The 25,248-nt window shown below is 38.0% G+C and overlaps 1 protein-coding gene and 1 pseudogene across 1 annotated transcript; one reads left to right on the plus strand and one right to left on the minus strand.

The window, feature by feature from the left end:
* The first annotated feature begins 1,132 nt into the window (after positions 1–1,132).
* TRIM69 (tripartite motif containing 69) lies at positions 1,133–23,327 on the plus strand. Its single transcript, XM_090271980.1, is given in 6 exon segments — positions 1,133–1,240; positions 1,243–1,722; positions 5,149–5,466; positions 6,222–6,244; positions 6,329–6,453; positions 22,786–23,327. Coding segments are annotated over 6 exon segments (1,596 nt in total).
* Positions 13,783–14,250, minus strand: LOC150016403 (small ribosomal subunit protein eS24 pseudogene; annotated as a pseudogene).
* Positions 23,328–25,248: the final 1,921 nt, after the last annotated feature.

Genomic DNA, 25,248 nt, shown 5'->3' on the forward strand with positions numbered 1-25,248 from the left:
AGAGAGGGGGGGGGGTCTGCTGCATGGGCAACAGCAGACCCTCCATATCACCCTGCCCAGGCTCTGTAGCTTCAGCTTCACTGGAGAGGACACTCCAGCGTCATCACAAGATGTCGATTCAACACGGGAGGAGACAGATACCGTGTCACTCCCGAGTCGGACTGCACAGCCATTCTCGGCGGTGCAGATAGACTCTTGGGAAGCTACACCATCGTCTCTCGAGACGGACGGCTGCCGACGACGACGACGATGATATTGTAGACAAAGATACGGGACAAGACTGGTTGCAGTGTAAATTGATACAACCACTTAGAAAAAGTTTGGCAATATCAACTAAGCTGAATATGTGCCAATCCTATATCCCAATTCCAGGTACATACCCAAGAGAAATGTGTATATATAGAACAATAGTTAAATCTCACAAATGTAATGTTGACAAAAGAAACTAGCAATAAGAGTACATATCGTATGGTTGTATTTACATAAAACTCAAAAACAGGCAAAACTAATTGACTGTACAGTCAAGATTCTGAATTTTCCTTATATATGTTATTTGTATAATATGTTTTTTAAAAAGGAGGGTGTCCCTGACCAGAGTGGCTCAGTTGGTTGAGCATCATCCCACAAAGTAAAAGGGCGCCGGTGTGATTTCTGGTCAGGGCACATGCCTGGGTTGCGGATTTGATGCCCAGTCAGGGCATGTGAGGGAGGCAACTGATCGATGTTTCTCTCACACATCAATGTTTCTCTCCCTCTCTTTCTCATTCCCTTCCCCTCTCTCTAAAAATAAGTAAAATCTTTAAAAATAAAAATAAAGAGAGGAGGGTGGAGGGCCTGAGTGATATTATACCATTGACTGAGGAATTTAGTTGGTCTTCCAATTCTTTGTACATGACTTCTAGGACACAAAACAAACAGGTAATACCTACAATAGATGTTGAAGGTAAAACTTGCAATTGATACATGGGGAAAGGGAGTGAAGGGAAGGATGTACAACAAAATATGTTTCTTTGAGTACTCTTTCTTCTTTTGTGTTGGTTCTCTTTTTAAAGTTTAAATATGGTTGGAAGTATTAATAAATGATGATGTTACCAAGCACTACATTTATTGGATCACTTTCAAAGAAGAGATTATGGTGTTTTTACTTTGACTACACCACTTCTCAGCTTCTTTAGGAATGGAGTCCACTATCCTGAAGCGGACAGCTAGGAAAAGAACTCATTTTAGCTGTTTTTTTCCCTAAAGGTATCTTCCAAACCCTCCTCCAACACTGAACCAGACAACTACATTGAAGTGAATGATTTGATCACCCAGACACCTTCTAAAGTACAGATACAAGATATTACTAAGGAGCTACACTGTCCACTGTGTAATGATTGGTTCCGGGATCCATTGATGCTAACCTGTGGCCACAACTTCTGCCAGGCCTGTATTCAAAACTTTTGGAAGCAGCAAGCAAAGAAGACATTCTGTCCTGAGTGTAAGATAATATGTCAATATAGCAACTGTACATTCAACCTTGTACTGGACAAGCTGATAGAGAAGATTAATAGACTACCCCTCCCCAAGGACCATCCACAGTGCTCTGAACATGGAGAGAACCTGAATCTGTTCAGTAAGCCAGAAGGGAAGCTGATCTGCTTTCAGTGCAAAGATGATCAGTTGTCTGTGGGGCAGTCTAAAGAGTGCCTGCAGCTCCCTGATGCCGTGCATTTCTTCATGGTGGGTGAGCCCTGCACCTTGAACCATCCCTTAGGAAAGCTGGGGGGGAAATCTTTTGTAGGCCTTCTTCTCTCTTTCATCTCATGTCTTTATTCAGAGGATTATTAGAAAACTCAGAATGCTCAGAAAATACAATATATCTTGCAATGTTCTTTCTCTAGAGGTGCTGATACAGGAAAGTAGTGGAGGAGCTGTGGCCTACTCCTTCAATCAATCAAATATTTACTTAAAACCCTTACATGACAGTGCTCTACTAGACACTGTGTAAAATATGAATGTAAAAGATATTTCTCTTGTTATAAAAGTCTTTAAATTTAGTCAAAATGAATAAAACAACAGAGGTAATATAGTGTACTACTGACAGCTAAATTTTGTCACATTAGTAATTCATAACTGTTTAGAATTTCAGAAAAGATTAGAGAAAACTGAAATATTCAGGAGATGATGTATGGTGAAAGAAAGTTTAAACTGGGAAATCATTGGGATTTGGATAGGCAGAAGGAAGAAATAAGTATTCTAAGTGAGAACAAGGTAAGTAAAGGTATAGTGAGAACAGTGTAACTAGAGTGGAAAATGTATAGAGTTCTGTTACCTTCCTCAAACCCCTGTAGTTAACTAGGAAGGTAACAACAACAAGAAGAACTAAGTTTTTTTGCTTCTTGTAATTTCCTTCACAATTCTTGGAAGAGACAGAAACTATGACACAGGGAAAAGGAAAGACTTTTGCAGCAAGAGCTGGCTTTTTTTACTGACATATTGGGACTTTGCAGGAGATGTCCCCTATGGCCCTTCATCTCTCAAGTCAGTGTGAGTTAATTCTATGTGGTGTTCTCAGGAGGAGATTATCATCTATAAGAGTCAACTGGAGGCAACCCTGAAGGAACTTCAGTCCCTGAGGAACATGCAGAAAGATGCTATTGCTGCTTACAAGGTGAGGAGCAGGGTAGGGGGTAAATGAGATAGAACTAGAATACGCCCTCCTTATATCCTTAGTTAATTGGGTAGAAAGGTGCCTATACATATATTATCAATACACTAAATGATACCTGGGCTATAGAATTAAAATAATGGATGCAGTAGGGTGGGAAGAAGTATAGCAGTCGAGTAGGTTCCCAATAGTTGAGCAACAGAGAAAGCAGATTGGCCTTTCCCCTAATATGCTGATCCTTTTGATGGTTCGGTTGCTGGGTAATTGTTGTGAGGTTGTGATTTGTCTGGTCTTTTCTCTTATTTATTGGAAAAAATAAGGAATTTACTTATGGTAAACCCACTAAATATAGCTATATCCAAATAGATACCTTTCTTTTCTTTGGGTTTACAGCCAGTCTACCTCTGAAACAAGGTCTCTCAGATTGCTGGCTTTTACCATCTGATTTGATCTTGCTTAGCTTCCCCCAAATGAAATAACACTATGGCCTATATTTTCACAGGAGCTCTAGGACATTAGTGGTTAGAGACTTGGCAAATTGGTCTCTAGATTGGGAGGCTAAATTGGGAGTCCTATTTTTTCACTAATTATTCTATAGAGCAGAGTATTCTCTGGTGTTTGGCATCTGAAAGAAGTAATATATACAGTAAAAGAAATAAGGATAGGTGGAAATAATGATGCCTCTGAAGAATCTTGTCCGTTGTAAGAGTTCCTAATTCAGCTATTACAGTTAACATTCATTCATTTAAAAAAATATTTATTGAGTGGGTCAGGCATTGTGCTAGACACTATGTTCCACTAAGCTGGGAGATTAATATTAATGAATAATCCCACCAATAACAATAAAATGGCAACTGTGATAATTAATGTTAAGTAAAGATAGGGTGCTATGAGAACATATAAATGGAGAATCTAATCTAGACTGAGGTAGGGCTGTTTATTCCCTGAAGAAGTCACCTATTAATAGTTGAGAACTGAAGGATATGTAACTTAGCTAAGTGAACTGAGTGAAGGAAATATGAAGGAAGTGTTCTGAAGAATGTTCTATGAAAAATGAATAACATAGAAAAGTCCCAAGAGAGGAAGTCAGTTGCTATGTTAAAATGAGAGAAAGCCAATAAACTGGATCCTGGTAGATGAGATGAGACTAAAGAGGCAGATATGAGCCCAAAGATATAGGCCCTTGTAGATAATGTTAGAATTTTTAAACTTAATGCTGAGAATAATGAGAAGTCATTAAAAGGTTTGAATAAGACATGGTTTTGTCTTGTTTTGAAAACTTCAGTCTGGTAGTGTGCAGAGAATGAATTGAGAGAGACAATGACAAGGATAATGGTTGGAAGGTTGTTGCAGTGATTCCAGGGAATGATGATGGCTTGGTCTAGAGAGGCAGTGAAGATGGAAAGAAATAAACAGGTTCAGTATATGCTTTGGAAATTAAACTAAACTGGATGGGATGATTCATTAGGGGTGAGTGTAGATATCAAATAGACAGTTGGATATAGGAATCTGGAGCTTAGAAATTGGACTAGGCTAGAAATAAGAAGTCAGTATAGAGATGGTGTATAAGGTGTGGGAAAAGAGATACTACTTAGAAAGAGAGTGTAAAATAAGAAAGGAAAAGAGCCCAAGACAGAATACAAGTGACCCTAGGACCAACAAGTAAGACTGAGAAATAGCAGTGAAACAGGTAAAAGGAAAACAGGAAAAGTGTGAGCTAGAGAAAAGAGAGATAAGCCTATTTTAAGAGCAATGATAATGATGGACGGTAGAATGCAAGCTGGATAAGAGGGGAGATAAAGACAGAGAAGCTAAGGGAATAGAAACGAAGGGGTCATTATACAGATTTCAATGAGATCCAATAATTGCAATAGGGGTACCTGAGTAAATGAGTATAAAAAGTTAATTTTGGAGATGGTGAAGTTGCTAGGGATGATAAAATTGTCAGTGCAGCTAAGAGAATGAGTAGATAAAGGTGGAAATCACTAAAAATGAGAATAAGGAACCAAGAAGCCAGGATATCAGCCACGAGGATGTTGAGATCACCTAAGAAAAGAGCTGCAAGTGTATCAATTATCAATTTCAGTGCTTCATAGATTTCCCATCTCTTCTTTTATATTGTCCTGGCAGCAGGTGTGGCATCCCCCCCAGTTCTGATGTTCTGATTCCTCGAGAAGGATGTTTCTTTCCACCTTCTTATGACCCTAGACTAACAGCATCACTTGGTAGATATTGACTTACAGTTCTGGGTAGGAGGGTATTATCATTCATTCTAGAATGTTTAATTAACCCTACAGTCTTATTCAATATGGCATTGGTTACCACCTCAGTACTGCAATAGGAACCCACTTTTGACTATTTCATACTGAACTATCAAACTAGCTGAGAAAGATGGAGTAAGTCTCCTCCTCTGCCACAAAAGGGCTCCTTTTAGTACGGTTGAATGTGGATATTCAGCAGTCGTTTTTATGCATTTTCCTGTTATGGTATTTCCCAAGTCATATGAGTATTGGTGGTGTGGGCCCCCATCCCCAAGTGCTGGTCTCAGTAATTACCATGGTGATGATCATGGAGGTTTCCAGGAAAACAAGTTACATCTTCAGCAACACATCTCCTCGGAGTTTCTAAAACTGCACCAGTTTCTGCATTGCAAAGAAAAGGACATTTTAAATGAGCTCCAGGAAGAGGGGAATGCCTTGAAGGAGGAGATGAAGCTGAATCTGAACCAGCTTCAGGAACAGTATCTCCTAGTCAAGGAGATGTTGTTCAGCATCCAGGCACAGATGGAACAGCAGAATGCCTTTGACTTTCTCAAAGTAAGACTCTATATCAACACAACTATGGGTACACTACTAAGGGAAAGAGGGTTAGAAAGGAAGTAAAAGCAGCTTTTTCCCACAAGGAGTGGGAGAAACCTGCAGTAGTGCTTTTAAGATTCTCTGGGAGAAAAGCGGGAGGCTACTTTTGTCTTACATTCAATATAAAGTTTTACCTAGAAAAGAAGATAATAAAATGCCATTAATGACAGTATGTATTACTATTTTAATATCCCTCCATAAAGAACTTCGAAGTTTTATTTCCCCAAAAAATGTTGCAACCTAAGCTGTATCTTTGGCTCTCAGCAGTCATAAATTGACCCGTTTAAAAAGCTGTTTGCCAACCTTTGCTAACTGAAGGTTCACTTCTAAAGTGGCAATGGTTGCTGCCCCAGCACTCAGCAGCTTAAATAGCCAGACTGAGGAAAAGTGGTCTTGGGGCAGGAATATCTCCTGTGTTTTTCTCCTGAGACCATGTGACAGTATAGGTAAATATAGCTTAATCTTAACTTCTTTGTTTCATGTAAAACGGAACTAGAAAATCAGAGCAAGATAAGGCCACTTTATCTTGGATTAGATGAAGGATGCAGATCAGAAAAGATGCATTAAGGATGAGGTTGGCGATGGAATGGGGACCATCCGCACAGGATTCCAGTATTGACAATCAAATTTTAGTGGGGGCCAGTGTCACCAAAGAAATTTCTGCAGATGATGAACAGGCATCTAACTTTTCTATTTCTCCTTTCCTCTCCTAGGACATCACACCTTTCTTGGACAGGTAGGTGGTGTTTCCATATGATATTAGTACCCTAACTTCAGTTCCTGGAGGATGTCTAAAATAAATGATATATGTCCCTTGCAGCTTGGAGCAAGGAATAAGGGAGCTGACCTCCAGAGACTTTATCTCCAAAAGGCTGAACCCAGGCCTATACAAAGGTCCCATCCAGTATATGATGTGGAAGGAAATGCAGTCCACTCTCTCTCCAGGTATCAGTTGGGTAGTAGCTATTGGTTTCTGAGGCTCCTAATGTATGTTTCATATATGGAACCTCTTCTGTGGCCCTAATTAGTACTTCAGAGTCTGGGACGGAATTTCTTCTGGTACCATGACATAAGCATTTATGGCTTTTTACTAGTAAACAGAATCTGATGCCAGAATTACCTCTTAGCTTGTGATTTTGTTTTAATTGTTCTGAAATTGTGACAACCAATATTTTATCCTGTTTTGCTAAGTCAGTTATATAAATCCCTGGAGCTTTTCTGCCATGGAGGAGGAGTTTATTGTATGTACTCTTTGAATGTAATATGGTCTTTATAAGTCTTCTTGTGTTTGATGATCATAATATAGAGTATAATATCTTAGAAGATTGTTCAGAGACCTTCAGTGCCTCAAAAGAAAACCAGTAATTTCAATAGGTATGTCTAATATGAACACTAAGTTATTGTCATCTTGCAGATACCAAAGAATTGAGCAGAACAAAAGAATACAGATGGCATTTCAAGAACATAAAGTTCTCAATACAAATCTCTATAAAAATAAAAAGTTCTAAACTCAGTTTTTATAGAATTCATATAGACTCATTATTATTAGTAGTTACTGGCTTAAAGAAAATCTACCCCTGTTAACAATTTTCCAGATAATTGACATTGAAATAATCAGCTTTACTCTGGTATAATTAACATAGAAGAAACTCATTATTTTTAATAAAAAAATATTGTATTTATTGCAGTGACATTAATAGTTACATAAGTTTCAAGTGTATAATTCTATACAACATCTGTATATTGTATTGTGTGTTCACCACCCAAACTCAAGTCTCCTTCCATCACCATTTATCCTACCTTTACCTCTTCCACCTCCTCCTATCCTCCTTTCTCTCTGGTAATCACCATATTGCTGTCTGCCCATCAGTAGATGAGTGGATTAAAAAGTTGTGGTACATTTACACAATGAAGTACTACTTGTCCATAAAAAAAAGGAAACCTTACCTTTTGCAACAGCATGGATAGACCTGGAAGGTATTATGCTAAGTGAAATAGTCAGTCAGAAAAACAAATACCATATGATTCCACTTATATGTAGAATCTAATGAACAAAATAAACAAACAAAATAGAAACGGACTCAGATACAGAGAACAGACTGACAGTTGTCAGAGGAGAGGGATGTTGGGAAACTGGGTGAAAATGGTGAAGAGATTAAGTAAAAAAAACCCTCATAGACATAAACTCATCATTTCAAAGTATGCTTTGATGAGTTTTGACAAATGTATATACTTAGGTAAACATCTCCCAAGTCAAGATATACAACATTTCTATCATCCTAAAAAGTTCCTGCATATCCCTTTGTAGTCAATCCCTTCCTTCTCTCCCCAGCCCCTGACACTCATTAAATCTACTTTATTCCACTTCAGTTGCGTCTTTTCTAAAATCTCACATAAATGGAATCATACATTCTGTAGTCTTTTGAGTCTGGCTTTTTCACTTCACATAATGCTTTTTGAGATTCATGTATGTTGTTGCATGTACCGGCGGCGGCAGCCGTCCGTCTCGAGAGACGATAGTGTAGCTTCTCAAGAGTCTATCTGCACCGCCGAGAATGGCTGCGCAGTCCGACTCGGGAGTGACATGGTATCTGTCTCCTCCCGTGTTGAATCGACATCTTGTGATGACGCTGAAGCTACAGAGCCTGGGCAGGGTAATATGGAGGGTCTGCTGTTGCCCATGCAGCAGACCCCCCCTCTCTTCGCAGCTGAAGGGTCCAAGGGAAAGACGGAGTCAATACAGCTTGGCTTCAGGTGCGCCGCAGGAGTTGCCGGTGTTGACTACAACGTCAAACCGCCTTAGGGACTCCGGCTCCGGATTTTCTGTCGGGGTTTACTCCCTTAGCCTTTCCCCTGAAGAGGTATGCCGCAAGGCAGCGGAGGTTTTTTGGAGTCAGAGTTTTCCTTCTCTGATGTACCCTGACTGGAAGATCGAACCAGCGACACTTGGCTCGCAGGCCGACGCTCAATCCACTGAGCTAAACCAGCCAGGGCATTGCATGTACCAATAATCATATTTTATGGATACATCACAATTAGCTTATTCATTCACCGTTTGATGGATATTTGGGTAGCATCTAGTTAACAGCTATTATGAATAATTTGTCTAAACATTTGTTTACATATCTTTGTGTTTTCATTTCTTTGGGGCCAATACCCAGCAGTGGGATTGCTGCAGTGTGTTTTAAATATATGCTTAATTTTATAAGGAACTACCACATGTTTTTCTAAAACAGTGATACCATTTTACATTTCCATGCAATGGAAGAATAATGCAGATTCTCCCGTGAGATGCTCTTCGCCGACGACGCAGCCTTGACATCACACTCCGAAGAGGGACTCCAGCAGCTAGTCACTTGCCTTTCCCACGCATGCAAGGAGTTCGGACTAGCCATCAGCCTGACGAAGACGAACGTTATGGCTCAAGGCACGGGGACTCCCCCATGCATCACCATCGACGGATACACCCTGGAGGTTGTCAACGACTTCACTTACCTCGGGTCCACCATCTCGAGCTCTCTGTCAGTTGACTTGGAGGTCAACCGGAGAATCGCCAGGGCACCCACAGTTATGGCCAAACTGAACTGGCGAGTGTGGAACAATTCCAGCCTCACTGAGAAAAACCAGACTGCGCATCTACCAAGCCTGCGTACTCAGCACTCTCCTCTATGGCAGCGAGACGTGGACCACCTACGCAAGGCACAAAAGGAAACTCAACAGCTTCCACATGAGGTGCCTGCGACGCGTCCTGCATGTCGCCTGGCAGGATAAGGTTCCCAACACCGAGGTGCTGAAGCGAGCCAACATGAGCAGTTTGCATGCAGTTCTTAGTGAGAGACGCCTCAGGTGGCTCGGCCATGTCAAAAGAATGGATGCAGGCCGTATTCCCAAAGACCTCCTCTACGGCGCGCTAGCAGAAGGCCAGAGGATGACAGGGCGCCCAAAACTGCGGCTCAAAGACATCTGCAAAAAGGATATGACACAATGCTCCATCAATCTCAACACATGGGAAGTTCAAGCAGACGACCGCCTAGCCTGGAGGCTCACGGTCAGACAAGGTACGTCACGCGCAGAGGCTGCGCGCAACGAGGAGGCGGTCCAGAAAAGATAGAGGCGGAAGCAGCGTCAACAGCAGCAACAACAGCCATCTGCCTTCACCTGTAACAAGTGCGGCAGGGATTGTCACTCCCGAGTCGGACTGCACAGTCATTCTCGGCGGTGCAGATAGACTCTCAAGAAGCTACGCCATTGTCTCTCGAGACGGACGGCTGCCGATGACCACATGTTTTTTCTAAAGCAGTGATACCATTTTACATTTCCATGCAATGGAAGAATAATGCAGATTCTCCCCATCGTCGCCAAAACATGATATTGTCAATCTTTTAAATTTTCACCATTTATTACATGTATAGTAGTATTTCATTGTGGTTAAAAAAATTTAATCGTATTTTTTCCATTACAATTTAAACCCCGTATACCCTTCCCCCTGCAATCACCACACTGTTGTCCATGTCCATGAGCCCTTTTTCTTTTAACTCAATCCTGCACCCACTAAAACCCCCAGTATCTGTCATTCGGCTATTTATGAGTCTGTCTCTATTTTGTTTGTTAGTTCAGTTTGTTCATTACATTCCACATATAAGTGAAATCATAGAGTATTTGTCTTTCTCTCACTGGCTTATTTCACTCAGCATAATGTTCTCTGGGTCCATTCATGCTGTCGCAAAGGGTAAAAGTTTCTTTCTTTTTTATGGCCAAGTAGTATTCTATTGTATAAATGTCCCCTAGTTGTTTTATCCACTCATCTACTAATGGACACTTGGGCTGCTTCCACATCTTGCCAATTGTAGATAATGCCTCAATGAACATAAGGATGCTTATGTTCTTTTGAATTAGTGTTTTGGGTTTCTTTGGATATATTCCCAGAAGTGGGATTGCTGGGTCAAAAGGCAGATCCATTTTTAATTTTTTGAGTTATCTCTATACTGCTTTCCACACTGTGTCTTTTTAAAGTATATTTTATTGATTATGTTGTTACAGTAGTTCCAATTATTTTTCCCCTTTGCTCCCCTCTGCCCAGTGCCACCCTTCCCTCCAGCAATCCCGCCCTCCTTAGTTCATGTCCATGGGTCATGCATATAAGTTCATTGGTTCACCCTTTCCTATATTATTCTTAACTTCCCATTGTCTACTTTGTACCAACCAATTATGCTTCTTAATCCCTGCACCATTTCCCCATTTCTCTCCTTTCCCCCTTCCAGCTAATAACCTCCAAATAATCCCCATACCTATGATTCTGTTCCTATTCTGGTTGTTTGCTTAGTTGGATTTTGTTTTTATTTTTTAGATTCTGTTGTTGATAGTTGTGAGGTTGTTGTCATTTTAGTGTTCATAGTTTTGATCTTCTTTTTCTTAAATAAGTCCCTTTAACATTTCATATAATGGCTTGGCGATGATGAACTCTTTTAGCTTTACCTTGTCTGGGAAGCACTTCTCTGCCCTTCCAATCTAAATGATAACTTTGCTGGATAGAATAATCTTGGTTGTATGTCCTTGCTTTTCATCACATTGAATACTGCTTGTCAGTCCCTTCTTGCCTGCAAAGTGTCTTTTGAGAAATCAGCTGATATCCTTATAGGCACCACTTTGTAGGTAATTCTCTTGTTCTCTCTTGCTGCTTTTAAGATTCTCTTTATCTTTCACCTTTGGCATTTTAATTATGATTTGTCTTGGTGTGGTCTTCTTTTGGTCTAGCTTATTTGGGACTCTGTGCTTCCTGGACTTGTATGTCTATTTTGTTTGCCAAATTTGGGAGGTTTTCCTTCATTATTTTTTCAAATAAGCTTTCAATTTCTTGCTCTTCCTCTTCTCCTTCTGGCATCCCTATGATTTGGACGTTGGCACATTTAAAGTTGTCTCAGAGATTCCTAGCCCTCTTCTCATTTTTTTCTATTCTTGTTTTCTCTTTCTATACTGGTCAACTGTTTATTTCTTCCTTATGTTTCAAATAATTGATTTGAACCCCGGTTTCCTTCCCTTCAACATTGGTTTTGTGTGGATTTTCCTTTGTTTCACTTAGCATAGCCTTCACTTCTTCCCTTTTGTGTTTGCCGTACTCAAGCATATCTCTCAAGCCTGTGAGCATCTTTATCACCAGTGTTTGGAATTCTGCATCTGTTAGGTTGGCTATCTCCTCATCTGTTGGGTTGGCTATTTCCTCATCGCTTAGTTCTCCCCCTGGAACCTTGATCCGTTCCCTTTTCTGAGCCATACTTCTCTATCTCCTCATCTTGACAGGCTCCTGTGTTTGCCTGTGTGTCTTAAGTAGAACTGTTGCACCTGTTACGTTGTAAGGCGTGGAACCTTAGGTATTTGTCAGTACAGGGCGACCTGTTTCACTACATTGTGGCACTGTGTGTGGGGGAGGGGTCTTAGAGAAAACAATGCCACCGCTCAGCAGTTGCTCCTTTTCCAGGCACTTCTCCCACTTCCATAGAGGACTGGCACCTCTCTAGCTGTTGCCCTGGCTGTCGTTCCCAGAGTGGGTGTGTCTGCAGGTATTCTAGGACTGTGGGGGCCCTTTAAAGAAGTGGACTCTGCTGAGAGACCAGCAGTTTCTTCCTCCACCCCATCCCCAACTGATTTGCACAGTCAGAAGCAATGAGGCTTGATTTTCCCCGGCACTGGGACTGTGGGCTGTGGGGCCTGGTCTGGTGCTGGGAACGCTCCCCAGGTGTCTCTCCCAACTTTTTAAAACATGCAACTGCACTTTCTGCCAACCTGCCACTGCTGCCGCAGCTGCCACCACCACATTGTGTCCTCTCTGCTCTGGCTCCGCCCCTCCTACCTGTCTGGATGAGTATCTCTTCTTTATTTGTTTGTTGGACTTTCATGCAGCTTGGTTTTCTGAAACTTCTGGTTATCTCCATTTTTGAGGTAGTTGTATTCCTTCTTAGTTGTGGAGTGAGACCCAGTGTGTCTGTCTAGGCCTCCTTCTTGGCTGAAAGTCTCCACAATGGTTTTAATTTGCATTTCCTAATGAATAATCCTGAACACCTTTTTATGTGCTTCTTTGTCATTCATACTTTTTTTTTGCTTAAGTGTATTCAATCTTTTGCTCATATTTTTATTGTATTTTTATTAGAGACTTAGAGCACACAAATTCTTTTTTTTTTAAATGTAAATGGCTCTTTCTTTTTTATTTTCTTTCTTTCTTTTATTTTTTGGTTTTTCAATTACAGTTGTCCCATTTTTCCTCCATTGCTCCCCCCACCCAGCCCATCCCTTCTCCCACAATCATATCCCTCCCCGTTGTCCATGTCCATGAGTCATTTATACACGTTCCTTGATTAGAGCCTTCCCTTACTTATCCCCCTTCTCTCCCTCCCCCTCCCCCCCTACTGACTACTATTATATTCTTTTTTTTTTTTAACTATTATATTCTTTATCAGACATATGTTTTTCAAAAATTTTCTCTCTGTAGCTTGCCATTTCACTTTCTTAACATGGTCTTTAAAAGAACAAAAAATTTTAATTTTGATAAAATCTAACTTACCAATTTTTTAAATGTTTTATTCTCTTTGTGTCCTAAGAAATCTTTCTCTAACCCAATGTCACAACTTTTTTTCCTATACTTTGTTCCAGAAGCTTTATCATTTTAGCTCTTAATGTTTAGGTCCATTACCCACTTAGAATCAATTCTTGTATATAGCATAAAGTAAGGTTCAGTTTTTTTTTTCTATATGAATATCCAATTGTTCCCACATCATTTGTTTAAAAAACTACTCTTTTATCACTGAAATATTTTGGTACCTTTGTCAAAAGTCAACTGTGAGTCTGCTACAGTCTCAATTCTGCTTCATCAATCTATATTGTGTATTCTTATACCAAAAACACAAGTCTTTATTACTGCAGCTTTATGGTAAATCTTGAAATGAGGTAATGTGTTCCTCCTTTTAGTTCATTCATTTTGCTTCACATATTTTGAAGCTCCATTATTAGGTAAATACTCATTTAGGATTCTTACAAATTCTTGATGAATTGATCTCATTATAATTATGAAATGTTCCTCTGTATCCCTGTTAATATTTTTTCTGAATTCTATTTTGTCTAATATATGTATATTTTCATATCATCTTAGTTTTAACTTATTTTTGTTTTTATATCTTAAGTGTGTTTTATGTAGCTAGCATGTAGTTAAGTCTTACTTTTTATTTTTTTATTATTATTTTTTTTATATTTCAAAGAACCAGAAACAAAAGGTCTTTTATTAATCCTCATGAAAAATCTGCATCATCAGCACAGATAAAGTCACTAAAGAATCTTTACTCCTTCTTTTTGCCAGCACCAACATTGGCCTTTGCAGTCCCCCTGACTTTCTTCATTCTGTTCTTGCGTTCCTTTCTCTGTTTTCTGGAGGTCTTCTTCTTCTCATACAGGCCATGTCTTGCAAGTCTATGTTTGGGTTCATTTTTCTTTGCATAATCCAAGGAATCATAAATCATGCCAAAGCCAGTTGTCTTGCCACCACCAAAATGGGTTCTGAATCCAAACACAAAGATGACATCTGGTGTGGTTTTATACATTTTGGCTAGTTTTTCCTGAATTTCTGTCTTGGGTACTGTTGCCTTGCCAGGGTGAAGGACATCAATGACCATTTGTTTCTGCTAAAGTAGTCTGTTGGTCATGAACTTCCTGGTCCGGATAGTCACTGTGTCGTTCATGATGGTGGCTAATCTCCAAGCAGCAAGGGAGGAAAAGAGCAAGTCTTACTTTTTAAAAAATCCCATTTGACAATCTCTATCTTTTAACTGAGTTGTTTTGACCATTGACATTAATGATAGTCCATCTGACAGGGTTTAAATTTAGCATCTTGGTATTTGTTTTTATTCATACCATCTGTTCTTTGTTCCTTTTTTTTCTCTATACTTAACTTCTTTTAGATTGAATGCCTTTTAATTTTCCCTTTCATTTTCACTAGCGACCTATTATCTATACTTCTTTATTTTATTAAAAAAATTTTTTTTACATTTTTTGTTGCTTTAGGATTTTACAATATGTACATTCAACTTTCCTATACTATCTACCTTTAAATAACAACCCTTTGCATATAGTAAAAAAACTTACAACAGTATATATTTTACATTCTTCATCCTTTGTCATACATTTTACTTCTACAAATTATAAATTCCATATATTTTTAAACAGTTAATTATCTTTCAGAGAAATTTTTTAAAATGAAGAAACATCTTTTACATTCACATATTTACAATTTCTGTCACTATTTTTTAGGTAGATACAAATTTCCATCTGATATCATTTTTCTGTTTGCTTAAAGAGCTTTCTTTTACATTTTTTATAGTTCAAGTATGCTTGTGATGAGTTATCTCGGCCTTTGTTTGAAAAAAATATTTGTTTTACTTTATTTTTGAAAGATGTTTACCCTGATATAGAATTCTGTGTTGATGAATTTCCTTTTCAGTACTTTAAAATATTACTCCATTGTTTTGTGACTTGCATAGTTTCCAATTAGATGTCTATTACCACTTTAATCTTTATTTTTCTGTATGTACTATTTCTTTTTTCTTAGATTACATCTAGGATTTACTTTTTGTCACTTGTTTCTACCAATTTGATTAGGCTAGGTCTTGGTGTGATTTTCTTTATGTTCATTTTACTTGTGGGTCATTGAGTTTCTTGAATATATGGCTTTATAGTTGTCATCACATTTGGAATTATGTTAGCTATTAGTTCTTCAAGTATTTTTCACCTACCCCCCCTTCTTCTCTCCTTCTGGGACTCTAATTTTATACTTTAGACTGTCTGATGTTGGTTCACTTGTCATTGATGCTCATTAATTTTTGGCTTTTTTTCTCTCTGTGCTTCATTTTGAATAGTTTCCATTGCTATTCAAGTTCTCTCATCTTTTCTTCTGCACTGCTTAATATTTTGTTAATCCTTTTCAAGATGTTTTTCATTTCTGATACACTTCACTTCTAAAAGTTTCATTTGGGTCTCTGTATATCTCCCATTTCTCTCCTCATCATGTTCATGTTTTCCTTTACATTCTCAAGCAAATGGAAGATATTTATAATAGGTGTTTTAATGTCTTTGCTAATTCCGCCATTGTTGTTATTTCTATACATTTTTTTTCTTTATTTTTCTCCTGACTATAGGTCATATTTTCCCGCTGCTTTGCATGGCTAGTAATTTTTTTCTTTTTAGCAAAGTTTATTTCTTAGAACATTTTTAGATCTACAGAAAAATTGAGAAGATGGTGCATTAAGTTCTCAGGTACCTCATTCCCAGTTTCTCCTATTATTAATGTCATTTTACATTTAGTATGATACCTTTTATCAATTAATGAACCAATGTTAACATATTATTATTAAATGACATCCATAGTTTCTTGAGACTTCCTCAGGTTTTACTTAATGTCATCTTTCTGTTCCAGGATTCCATCTAAGATGCCACATAACATTTAGTTGTTGTGTTTCTTTAAGCTCTTCTTGATTGTGACAGTTTTTAGATTTTCCTTGTTTTTGATGACTTTGACATTTTTAAGGAGTGCTGGTCATGTATTTTGTAGAATGCCACATTATTGCAATTTGTCTGATATTTTCTTATAAGTCAAGATTATAAGTTATTAAGATGAAGACCACAGAGTTAAAAGCTTCACTGAATATCAAGCATACATACTTTCAACATGATTTATGATCATTAATGTTGGCTTTAATCACCAAGCTGAGGTAGTGTTTGTCATGTTTCCCCACCATAAATTTACTCTTTTCCTTCATTTTCTCCACTGCTCTCTTTGGAAGGAAGTAACTATGCACAGCCTACAGTTAAAAAAATTTAGAGTTATGTTCCTTCTCCTTGAGGGTGGAATATCTACATAAATTTTTTGGAATTCTGCATGGGAGAGTTGTCTTTTCTGGCTGGTAATTTTTTATTGTATGTCAAACATGATAAATTTTACATTGTTGGCTGGATTTTGATGTAATTTTAAGCTCTCTTGGATTTAACTTTGGCATGTAATTAAGTTATCTGAAATAACGTTGTTCCTTTGGATACTTTCTTTACACTTTCTTGGGGCTTTTAAGTTTTGCTAAGCAGTTCAACAGCAGCCTTTAAACTAGGGCTAATTTAGCCCTCTTCCTAAGGTAACACCTTTCTTAGTACTCTGCCTGAATGCTCTATATATTGACATTTTTCCATTCTGGCTGGCAAGATTAAAAATTATTCCCAATCTTGTGTGAGCTCTAGATATTGTTCAGCCTACTGCTTTGTAGAGATTCTTTCTCTGGCCCTAATGAATTTCACTGAAGGTCAGTACTCAGCCACAACCTTGAGGGAATCCCTTTGTAGACGTTCAAAAGTCTGTGTGCAGCTTCCTCCTCTGTGTTACTCTACTCCATAAATTCTAGCCATGTTGGGATAACATTGTTTTTCTTTCTGTACTCTTTGCCCTGTAAAATCAAACTTTACTTCTAGCTACGATTTAAACCACAAATTGATTTTTCTTTATTTTTGACATAATTTCATCTAAGAAAATCAAATGGAATTTATTTAATATATTGCTATTTTACTAATAATGTAACTGTGATCAAACCTTGATAAGATATACTTCATACTTCTTATTTCTAGGCCTTTGCTTATTCTGTATGTTCATATATTCTCCTTTTCTGCCTTATAATAGAGACTGTTGCTTTAGGAAATGAGCTCATATTTTTTTCTATAAATGGTTAGAAAGTAAATATTTTGGGCTGTGGGCTGTATGGTTTTTGTCAGAACTACTTCATTCTGCCATTGTAGTGAAAAAGCAACCACAGACAATATGTAAATGAATGGCCATTGGTGTGTTCCAATAAAACTTTACTTACAAAACTGGCAGCCTGGCCTAATGGTTGTAGTTTTACCAATTTTAATTTAAAACATTTTAACATATTTCCTTTAGTTTTGTGTGTATCAGTAAAATATCACCAATGTTTACTCATTCATTCAACACACTCTAATAGAGGACCTACTACATGCTAAGCACTAAGTTGGGTTCCAAGCACAGAAAAATAAAAGACATAGTTTCTGCTCCCAAAAGAGTAGAAGACAAACTTAAGAGTCTGCTGTAGCCATCTAGGTGGAAAATTAATAAGATCTAAGCCAAAGGCATGGAGCAACTTGAAAATAAAGAATAGATTCCAGAGAAGACTTCCAGGAGCTGAAATGTACTGAACAGTAGTAATTAGTGGTAAGGGATGAGAAAGGGGATGCCAAGGGTGGAAATATAGAGATGCAGATTTTGGAGGGAGTTGTTGAGTTCAACTGTGGCTATGTTGTGTGGAAGAACCTACCAGATAACTAAGTGAATATATTCCAACAGGTACTATTCCAGCTTAAGATTAAGAGATAGAAGCCAGGGCTGGAAAAAGTATAGAGTCAGGTAGCTGAAGCTATTGATGTAAATGAGATTTCCTAAGGAATGTGAGAACATACAGTCAAAGAGGGAGCACCCAATACAGAATACCAACAAATAAGGGGCAATGAAGCTTCCAAAAAAGACTGAAGAATTCTGGCAAGAGAATGCCAAGAAATGAAATTGGCATGGAATCTAAGAAAGGTGACAATCAAGAAGAAGGGAGTGGTCATTCATATCATATTACTGTGAAGAACAATTTAGAAAATGATTGGAAAAGATATGTTTAACAACAATTTGTGACTTTGGTAAGGGCAATTTCAAGAGTGGAATGGGTAGAAATTATAGTGTGAAGAGTTCAGGAGTGAAGAGTTCAGGAATGATTTGGAATGAGGCAGTAGTGAAGTGGACAGGTCAGTCATTTCAGAAGTTTCACTAAGTAGGGGAGATGTGAATCTGAGAGCAGAGTCAAAAGAGGACTTTTAAAAACATACTGAAGGGAAGCAGCCTGTAGAAAAGCAGAAATCAATGCTATAAGAAAGGGTATAATTGGTGGAAATAGGGAAAAGAGAGTGAGGCCTAAAGAGAGGGTGAGCACTCTTTTCCTAAAATCCTTAGTTTCTTGTTTCTGGACATACTTATTAGACTGTTCTCTCTGTCTGGAATGCCTGACAAGGTCCATTCTGAGTGTCCTTCATTCAGTCATACAGTCATTCAGCCAATCATGTTTTCAACAACTATTGCCAGCCCCTCTTCAAATGTCATATCTCCCAGGTAGGATAGAGTAGTGACTAGGACAGATGTAATCTGTGCCCTCACAGAGTGTAAGTCTAGAACAGTGCTTCTCAGATGTTGGTCTTAGGCCCCTGTAACACTCTAAAACTTGTTGAGGACTCCAAAGGGCTTTTGATTATGTGGGTTACAGTTGTCAATATTTATTGTATTAGAAATTAAAAACTGGAAAAAATTAAAAAAATTTTTAAAGATTTTATTTATTTTTAGAGAGATGGGAAGGGAGGGAGAAAAAAAGGGAGAGAAACATCAACTGGTTGTCTCTCGCATGCTCTCAACCGCTCCCAACCAGGGACCTGGCCCTTAACTCAGGCACTTGAACCACTAACCCTTTGGTTTGCAGGCCAGCGCTCAATCCACTGAGCCACACCAGACAGGGATAAAATTAGGAAAACTTTAAAATATTTATTCATTTAAAAATAACAACAAGCCTATTGTATGTGAACATAAATAATGCATAACTATGAAAAGAGGCCTATATTTTTCAAAAGAAAAAAATAATGAGTGGCACTGTTTTATAATTTTGCTAATCTCTTTATTGTGTTACTTAATAAATGACAGCAGGGTTCTAAAAATAAAGAGAGAGCAAGGGGAAAGTGGTGAAATAGAGGTTTTCAGAGGGAGATGAAGATTTGAAATTGCTGTTGTGAAGAAGTGGAAATGACTTTATTTGGGAAATATAGGAATTCTGGGCAGTGTTAATGGTCAAACAGAAAGTGGAAATAATGAGTCTATTTTGATATCTATATGTATAATTTTGTGATTTTCCTCCTGCAATGGTCAGGAATTGGGACATGAATTTGAATAAGTGGATAGACCCAGAGTTGGAGAGTTGCATGACAGGTGCTGCGGAAAATAAAACAAAAGTGTTAAGGTTACTGACAACAAAACTGCCAATGCTGAGCTGTCTGGGAAAGGACTTTAAGTCATGGAGTAGGTAGCTTGTGATAATAAGGAGAAATCAGGGACTAGGTTAATAAAGTCAAGCAATGGTTGCAGGGGGAAATGACAGTGAGAAATAAGACAATGGATACCTGAGTTTAAGATTTTAGAGAATGCATAGTTCCTGATGACTACAGGTCCAGAATATGGTCATTGACATGGACAGCTGAAAAGGAGTCCAAAGTCATTAACAGTGAAGTCAAGGACCCACAAGAATAGAAGAGTGGCTATATATCTAAAGGTAGTGAAGTTATTTGGGATGATGAGCTGGAGTCTGGGAAGAGAAGTAAAGTTAACCCAAATGCAGGGAATGTAACAGGAAGTTTGTACATGATAGCATCAAACAGAGACAGATGGTTATATGAAATTGAATGGCAACAGCCTCAAATGAAAAGTTATATTTTACAGAAGGATAAGGAGTAGAGTAGGAGTCTGGAAGTGGCAGTGGTGGCTACTGGATATCTGGCATCTGAATTTAGAAAATAAATAGTCTTTTGAACTTTCAAAAGCCGTGTTTTTGGAGGAAGAACCAGCCAGGTTTCTGTTAGAGTAAGGAGGTGGTGAGAGAATTATGTAAACTGAGGATGCAGGAGAGTTAATTAGGAAGGGAGTTAGTTCCAAAGGTCAGAGTGGAAAGGATTGGGTTGGAGTGGTGGGAAAGGCAGAGGAAGTAAAGAACACAAAAATGGGGACAAGAGCATGTCAGAGGATAAATCATTGAAGGGGTCTACATTCTGGGTCTGGGCCAAGGAAAAGAGGAACATGAGGAATAGTGGAATTAGTTGGTGCCAAGGTTTCAATCAGAACTTTAATTGAAGTTCACTTATTTATTTAACAAATAGTTACTTGAACATCTAAGAACAGTTTCAAATTTTGAAGATATATGAAAAAAACAAAACAGATGAAGTCCCTGCTCACCCAGCCAGAGATTAACATTCTAGTGGAGGAGATGGACAACAAACAAATAAAGCAAAGTACACTCAATAAATAATTATTGATAAGAAAATATAAAGCAGGCTAATAGTCCAAAAGTTATGCATGGACTGCTGCTTTAGATAGTATAGCCAGAGAAAGCATCTCTGAGGTGGTAACTCCTGCCTTCCTACATTTTATTGTGGAAATTTCTAAACATATAGAAAAGTTTAAAGAATTTTACATTGAATACCCCTCCACCTACTTAGATTCTGTCATTAACATTTAACATGCATAAGCATAAGCAAAGGGCCAAATAATGTAAAGGAGTGAACCATATGGGGAAAGAGTGTTTGGGGACAAGAAAAGAAAGTGTAAAGGCCCTGAAATATGAATGAGCTTGATAGAATACATTCAAGAAACAGCCAAAGGGCAAAGGTGGTTGGAGCAAAGTAAATGAGGGCAATGTAGTAGCAGATGAGGTCAGAGAGGTGGATAAACCATGTAGGTCTTGTTTGCTCTGAAAGGAGTTTTGATTTTATCTTGGGTGATGAAAAGCATAAGAGCATGTTGAGTAGGAGAACTAGATAAGCTCATTCACGTTACAGGCAGAATAGGTTGCGGGTGGGCAAGAGTGGAAATAGAACAGTTAAAAAGTTATTGCCATAGTTCCAGGCCAGTGGTATTTTTGAAGTTACCTGTCTATATATTCTGAGTAGGCTCAGAATATATTTTAAAGATGTAGCTGGCAGGACTTATTGTTGGATTGAATAGTTCATGAGAAGAAAAAAGAGGATACAATGCTAACTCCTAGGAAATCTTCAGAGCCAGTGCAGACTGACATAGCAGGAGGTGTCAGAAGCTTGATGATGAAGCAGACTGGGGATCCAAATAGATTGGTAAGAAGTCTTTATACCTCCAGAGAAGTCCCAGTCCTCACATTAGAAAGAGTAATAACCCAAGGTGGACGGGGATATGTGAAGGAGAGAAGATTCAGCCTGTATGGAAAAATTCAGGATTCTTCCAAGTCTCTTGCTGGAAAAAGAAATATTTGGGATAATGGAAAAGACTCAGGCTTTTCTGGGAAGAGACAGTTGGACTGGACTGATCTCACAAGGATAAAAAAATCCATTAACAATAAATGTACATAGCTGCGCATCTCTGTCCATGATGTGAACATATATAGTTTTTGTTTCCTTTATCAGATTTTGTGCCAATGTTCAATTTTTTCACATCTAGGACTTGTGTCATTTTTTTGCTGGTATGGTTCCACCCTCTCTTCATTCAGAAATTCTTTTTTATACTGCTGTCCATTTATTTGTCTAAATCAATGCTTATTAAATTGCCTGCGATAAACTTACACATTATTTTCCATTATAAATCAATAAAACTAGTGGAATGAAGGACCAGTTTTTAAAATCTCAATCTGTTATGGACTGATTTGTTTGTAGAGTACAATGTAAATTAATTACTTGAAAAAGTGGGATTAAGAAACAAAGATTACAAAGCACAAGCCCAGTTTTTTAAATTATTAGATTCAACTGGCATAAAATTACTCTGTCTGATTGCTAAGAATGTTTCTAAGAGCTAACTCTTGATTTCAGTACTATCTTGTCCCAGACCGGTAACCACACACTTAGTGGACCACATTTTAATGAGCAGTGGCATTAACCATTCTAGATCTCAAAAGTCTCATTATCTATTAAACCAAATATAAACTTCTTACCATTGTTCTCTGAACTCTATCAATTGGCTCAGTCTTGACTGCCTCTAACAGGCAAGCCCTTATGTTCTCTCCCACATAAGCTACTGTTTTTTACCCATTCCTTTTTTGTCTGTTCACCTAATGCATACTGAGTACATCTCATAGATGTTATATAACAGCTGAAATAGTTACTGTCTTTAAAAAGCTTTCTTAGGACAAAGTTACCTGATCATTACCCCTTCAGCATTTGTATATTATTTGTATTGTTTTCTGCATTAGAGAATAAATTGCTTCAGAGTACAGTCTGATTTTTACCACAAATATAAAAATGTCTAGAATATAGTCACATAGGTACCAGAACAATAAACAGTATATATAAATAATTACCTGCCTCTCTAAGAGTATATGTGCATGAAGAGATAAATTACTGGTGTTTATGTAAATACTTCCTTTTACTATGGAAATTTACATTCACCCCTTTTCTCTCATGCCCTGCTTTCTCTTATTTTCTTATTAGGCTTATCTCCATTAACTCTGGACCCTAAAACAGCACACCCAAATTTGTTGCTCTCCAAAGACCAAACTAGTGTGTGGCATGGTGACATTAAGCAGGTAATGCCCGATGATCCAGAGAGGTTTGACTCAAGTGTGGCTGTGCTGGGCTCAAAAGGCTTCACATCTGGAAAATGGTACTGGGAAGTAGAAGTAGCAAAGAAGACAAAGTGGACAGTTGGTGTTGTCAGAGAATCCATCGTTCGAAAAGGTAGCTGTCCTCTAACTCCTGAGCAAGGATTCTGGCTTTTAAGACTAAGGAACCAAAATGATCTAAAAGCTCTGGATTTGCCTTCTTGCAGTCTGAAACTGACTAACAACCTCAACAAGGTGGGCATATATCTAGATTATGAAGGAGGGCAGGTGTCCTTCTACAATGCTAAAACCATGACCCACATTTACACCTTCAGTAGTACCTTCATGGAGAAACTTTATCCCTACTTTTGCCCTTGCCTTAATGATGGTGGGCAGAATAAAGAACCATTGCATATTTTACATCCACAGTAATTAGTCAACAATTGTGTAAATTGAACATTATTAAAGAGATATTGAAATAGTTTACCGATCTCACTGGTTTCTCTTCAAAATTTATGGGGAACTCTGGAATAATGAAAAGAGGATTCACAAATTGAATTCCATTCTCGGTGTCCTAAGTGGATTTTACTGGAGGCTTTCAAGATGTCATTCTAATTCACCAGGGTCTTCTATGACACAGGAGTCTCTCCCATGAGAGTGATCATTATGCTCTTGTTACTGGAGCAAACTGCAACTTGAGTTTGTGATACTTGGGAACACTTTCAAACCTGCCCAGAAATTCTATTATGCTGTCATAAGTCTCCAGCATAATGACTCGTATTAGATGAATGATCAGATGTATACTCTTCTTCCTATTTAATTTTCTTTTAATATAACTTTTGCAACATATTTCTTTTTGTTTCTAGAATTTGTTACTGTAATTAAAAAAAAAAAATGCCAAAAGGATGCCTGGGATGATTGTGCTGCAGCTGCCTGCAAAAAAAAAAAAAAAAAAAAAAAAAAAGCTCTGGGAATTTAAAGGAAAATGGTCTGGGCCAGTTTATAACTTTGTCTTGAATTCTCTCAAGATAGTTTTTAGTCAAGTGAATCTCTTGACTCTTTCTTAGCCCCTTTCTCTTGTTTTATCTATCTATGGGGGCACTTGTTTTTCTGTATTCAAATACATGTAATTATTTCTGTCTGCTATGTTCTTTACATCATTCCTGTCTGTAATTTAAATATTAGTATTTTTCTTTTTTCATATTTTACTGATTTTGCTATTATAGTTGTCCTGATTTTTCCCCCTTTGCCCTCCTCCAACTAGCATCCCCAACTCCCTCAGAAAATCCCCCCACCATTGTTCATGTCTATGGGTCATGCATATAAGTTTTTTGACTGCTTCATTTCCTGTACTGTACTTTACATCCTCATGGCTGTTCTGTAACTACCTGTTTGTACTTCTTAATCCCCTCACCTCTTCACCCATTCTTCCACACCCCTCCCATCTGGCAACCATCAAAATGCTCTTGATATCCATATCCTGTCTTTGTTCTTCTTGTTTGCTTAGGTTGTTTTTTAGAATCAATTGTTCATAGATATGTATTTTTTGCCATTTTATTGTTCATAGTTTTGATCTTTTTCCTAAATAAGTCCCTTTAATATTTCATATAATAATGGTTTGGTGATGATGAATTCCTTTAGTTTTTTCATGTCTGGGAAGCTCTTTATCTGCCCTTTGATTCTAAATTATAGCTTTGCTGTGTAGAACTATCTTGGCTATAGGACCTTGTTTTTCAGGACTTCAAATATTTCTTGCCAATCCCTTATAGCCTGCAAAGTTTCTTTTGAGAAATCAGCTGATAGTCTTATGGGAGCTCCCCTGTAGGTAACTAACTGCTTTTAAGATTCTCTCTTAATCTTTAAACTTTGGCATTTTAATTATGATGTGTCTTGCAGTGGACCTCTTTGCATCCATCTTCTTTGGTACTCTCTGTGCTTCCCGGACTTGCATGTTTATTTCCTTCACCAAATTAGTGAAGTTTTCTTTCATTATTTTTCAAATAGATTTCCAATTTCTTGCTCTTTCTCTTCTCCTTCTGCCACCCCTATAATGTGAATGTTGAACCTCTTAAAGTTGTCCCAGAGGCTGCTTATACTATCCTCATTTTTCTTCTTCTTGTTGTTCTGATTGCTTGTTTTTTGCTTTCTTATGTTCTGAATCACTGATTTGATTCTCAGCTTCATCCACTCTACTGTTGTTTCCCTGTAAATTGTTCTTTATTTCAATTAGTGTATCCTTCATTTCTTTGTGTGTGTGTGTGTGTGTGTGTGTGTGTGTATGGTGTAAGTTGGTGGTCTAGTTTCATTTGTTTGCATGTACCTGTCCAATTTTCCCAACACCATTTATTAAAGG

Source organism: Furipterus horrens, unplaced genomic scaffold (genome assembly GCF_987537825.1).
Source record: "Furipterus horrens unplaced genomic scaffold, mFurHor1.1.pri manual_scaffold_3, whole genome shotgun sequence".
Classification (NCBI taxonomy): domain Eukaryota; kingdom Metazoa; phylum Chordata; class Mammalia; order Chiroptera; family Furipteridae; genus Furipterus; species Furipterus horrens.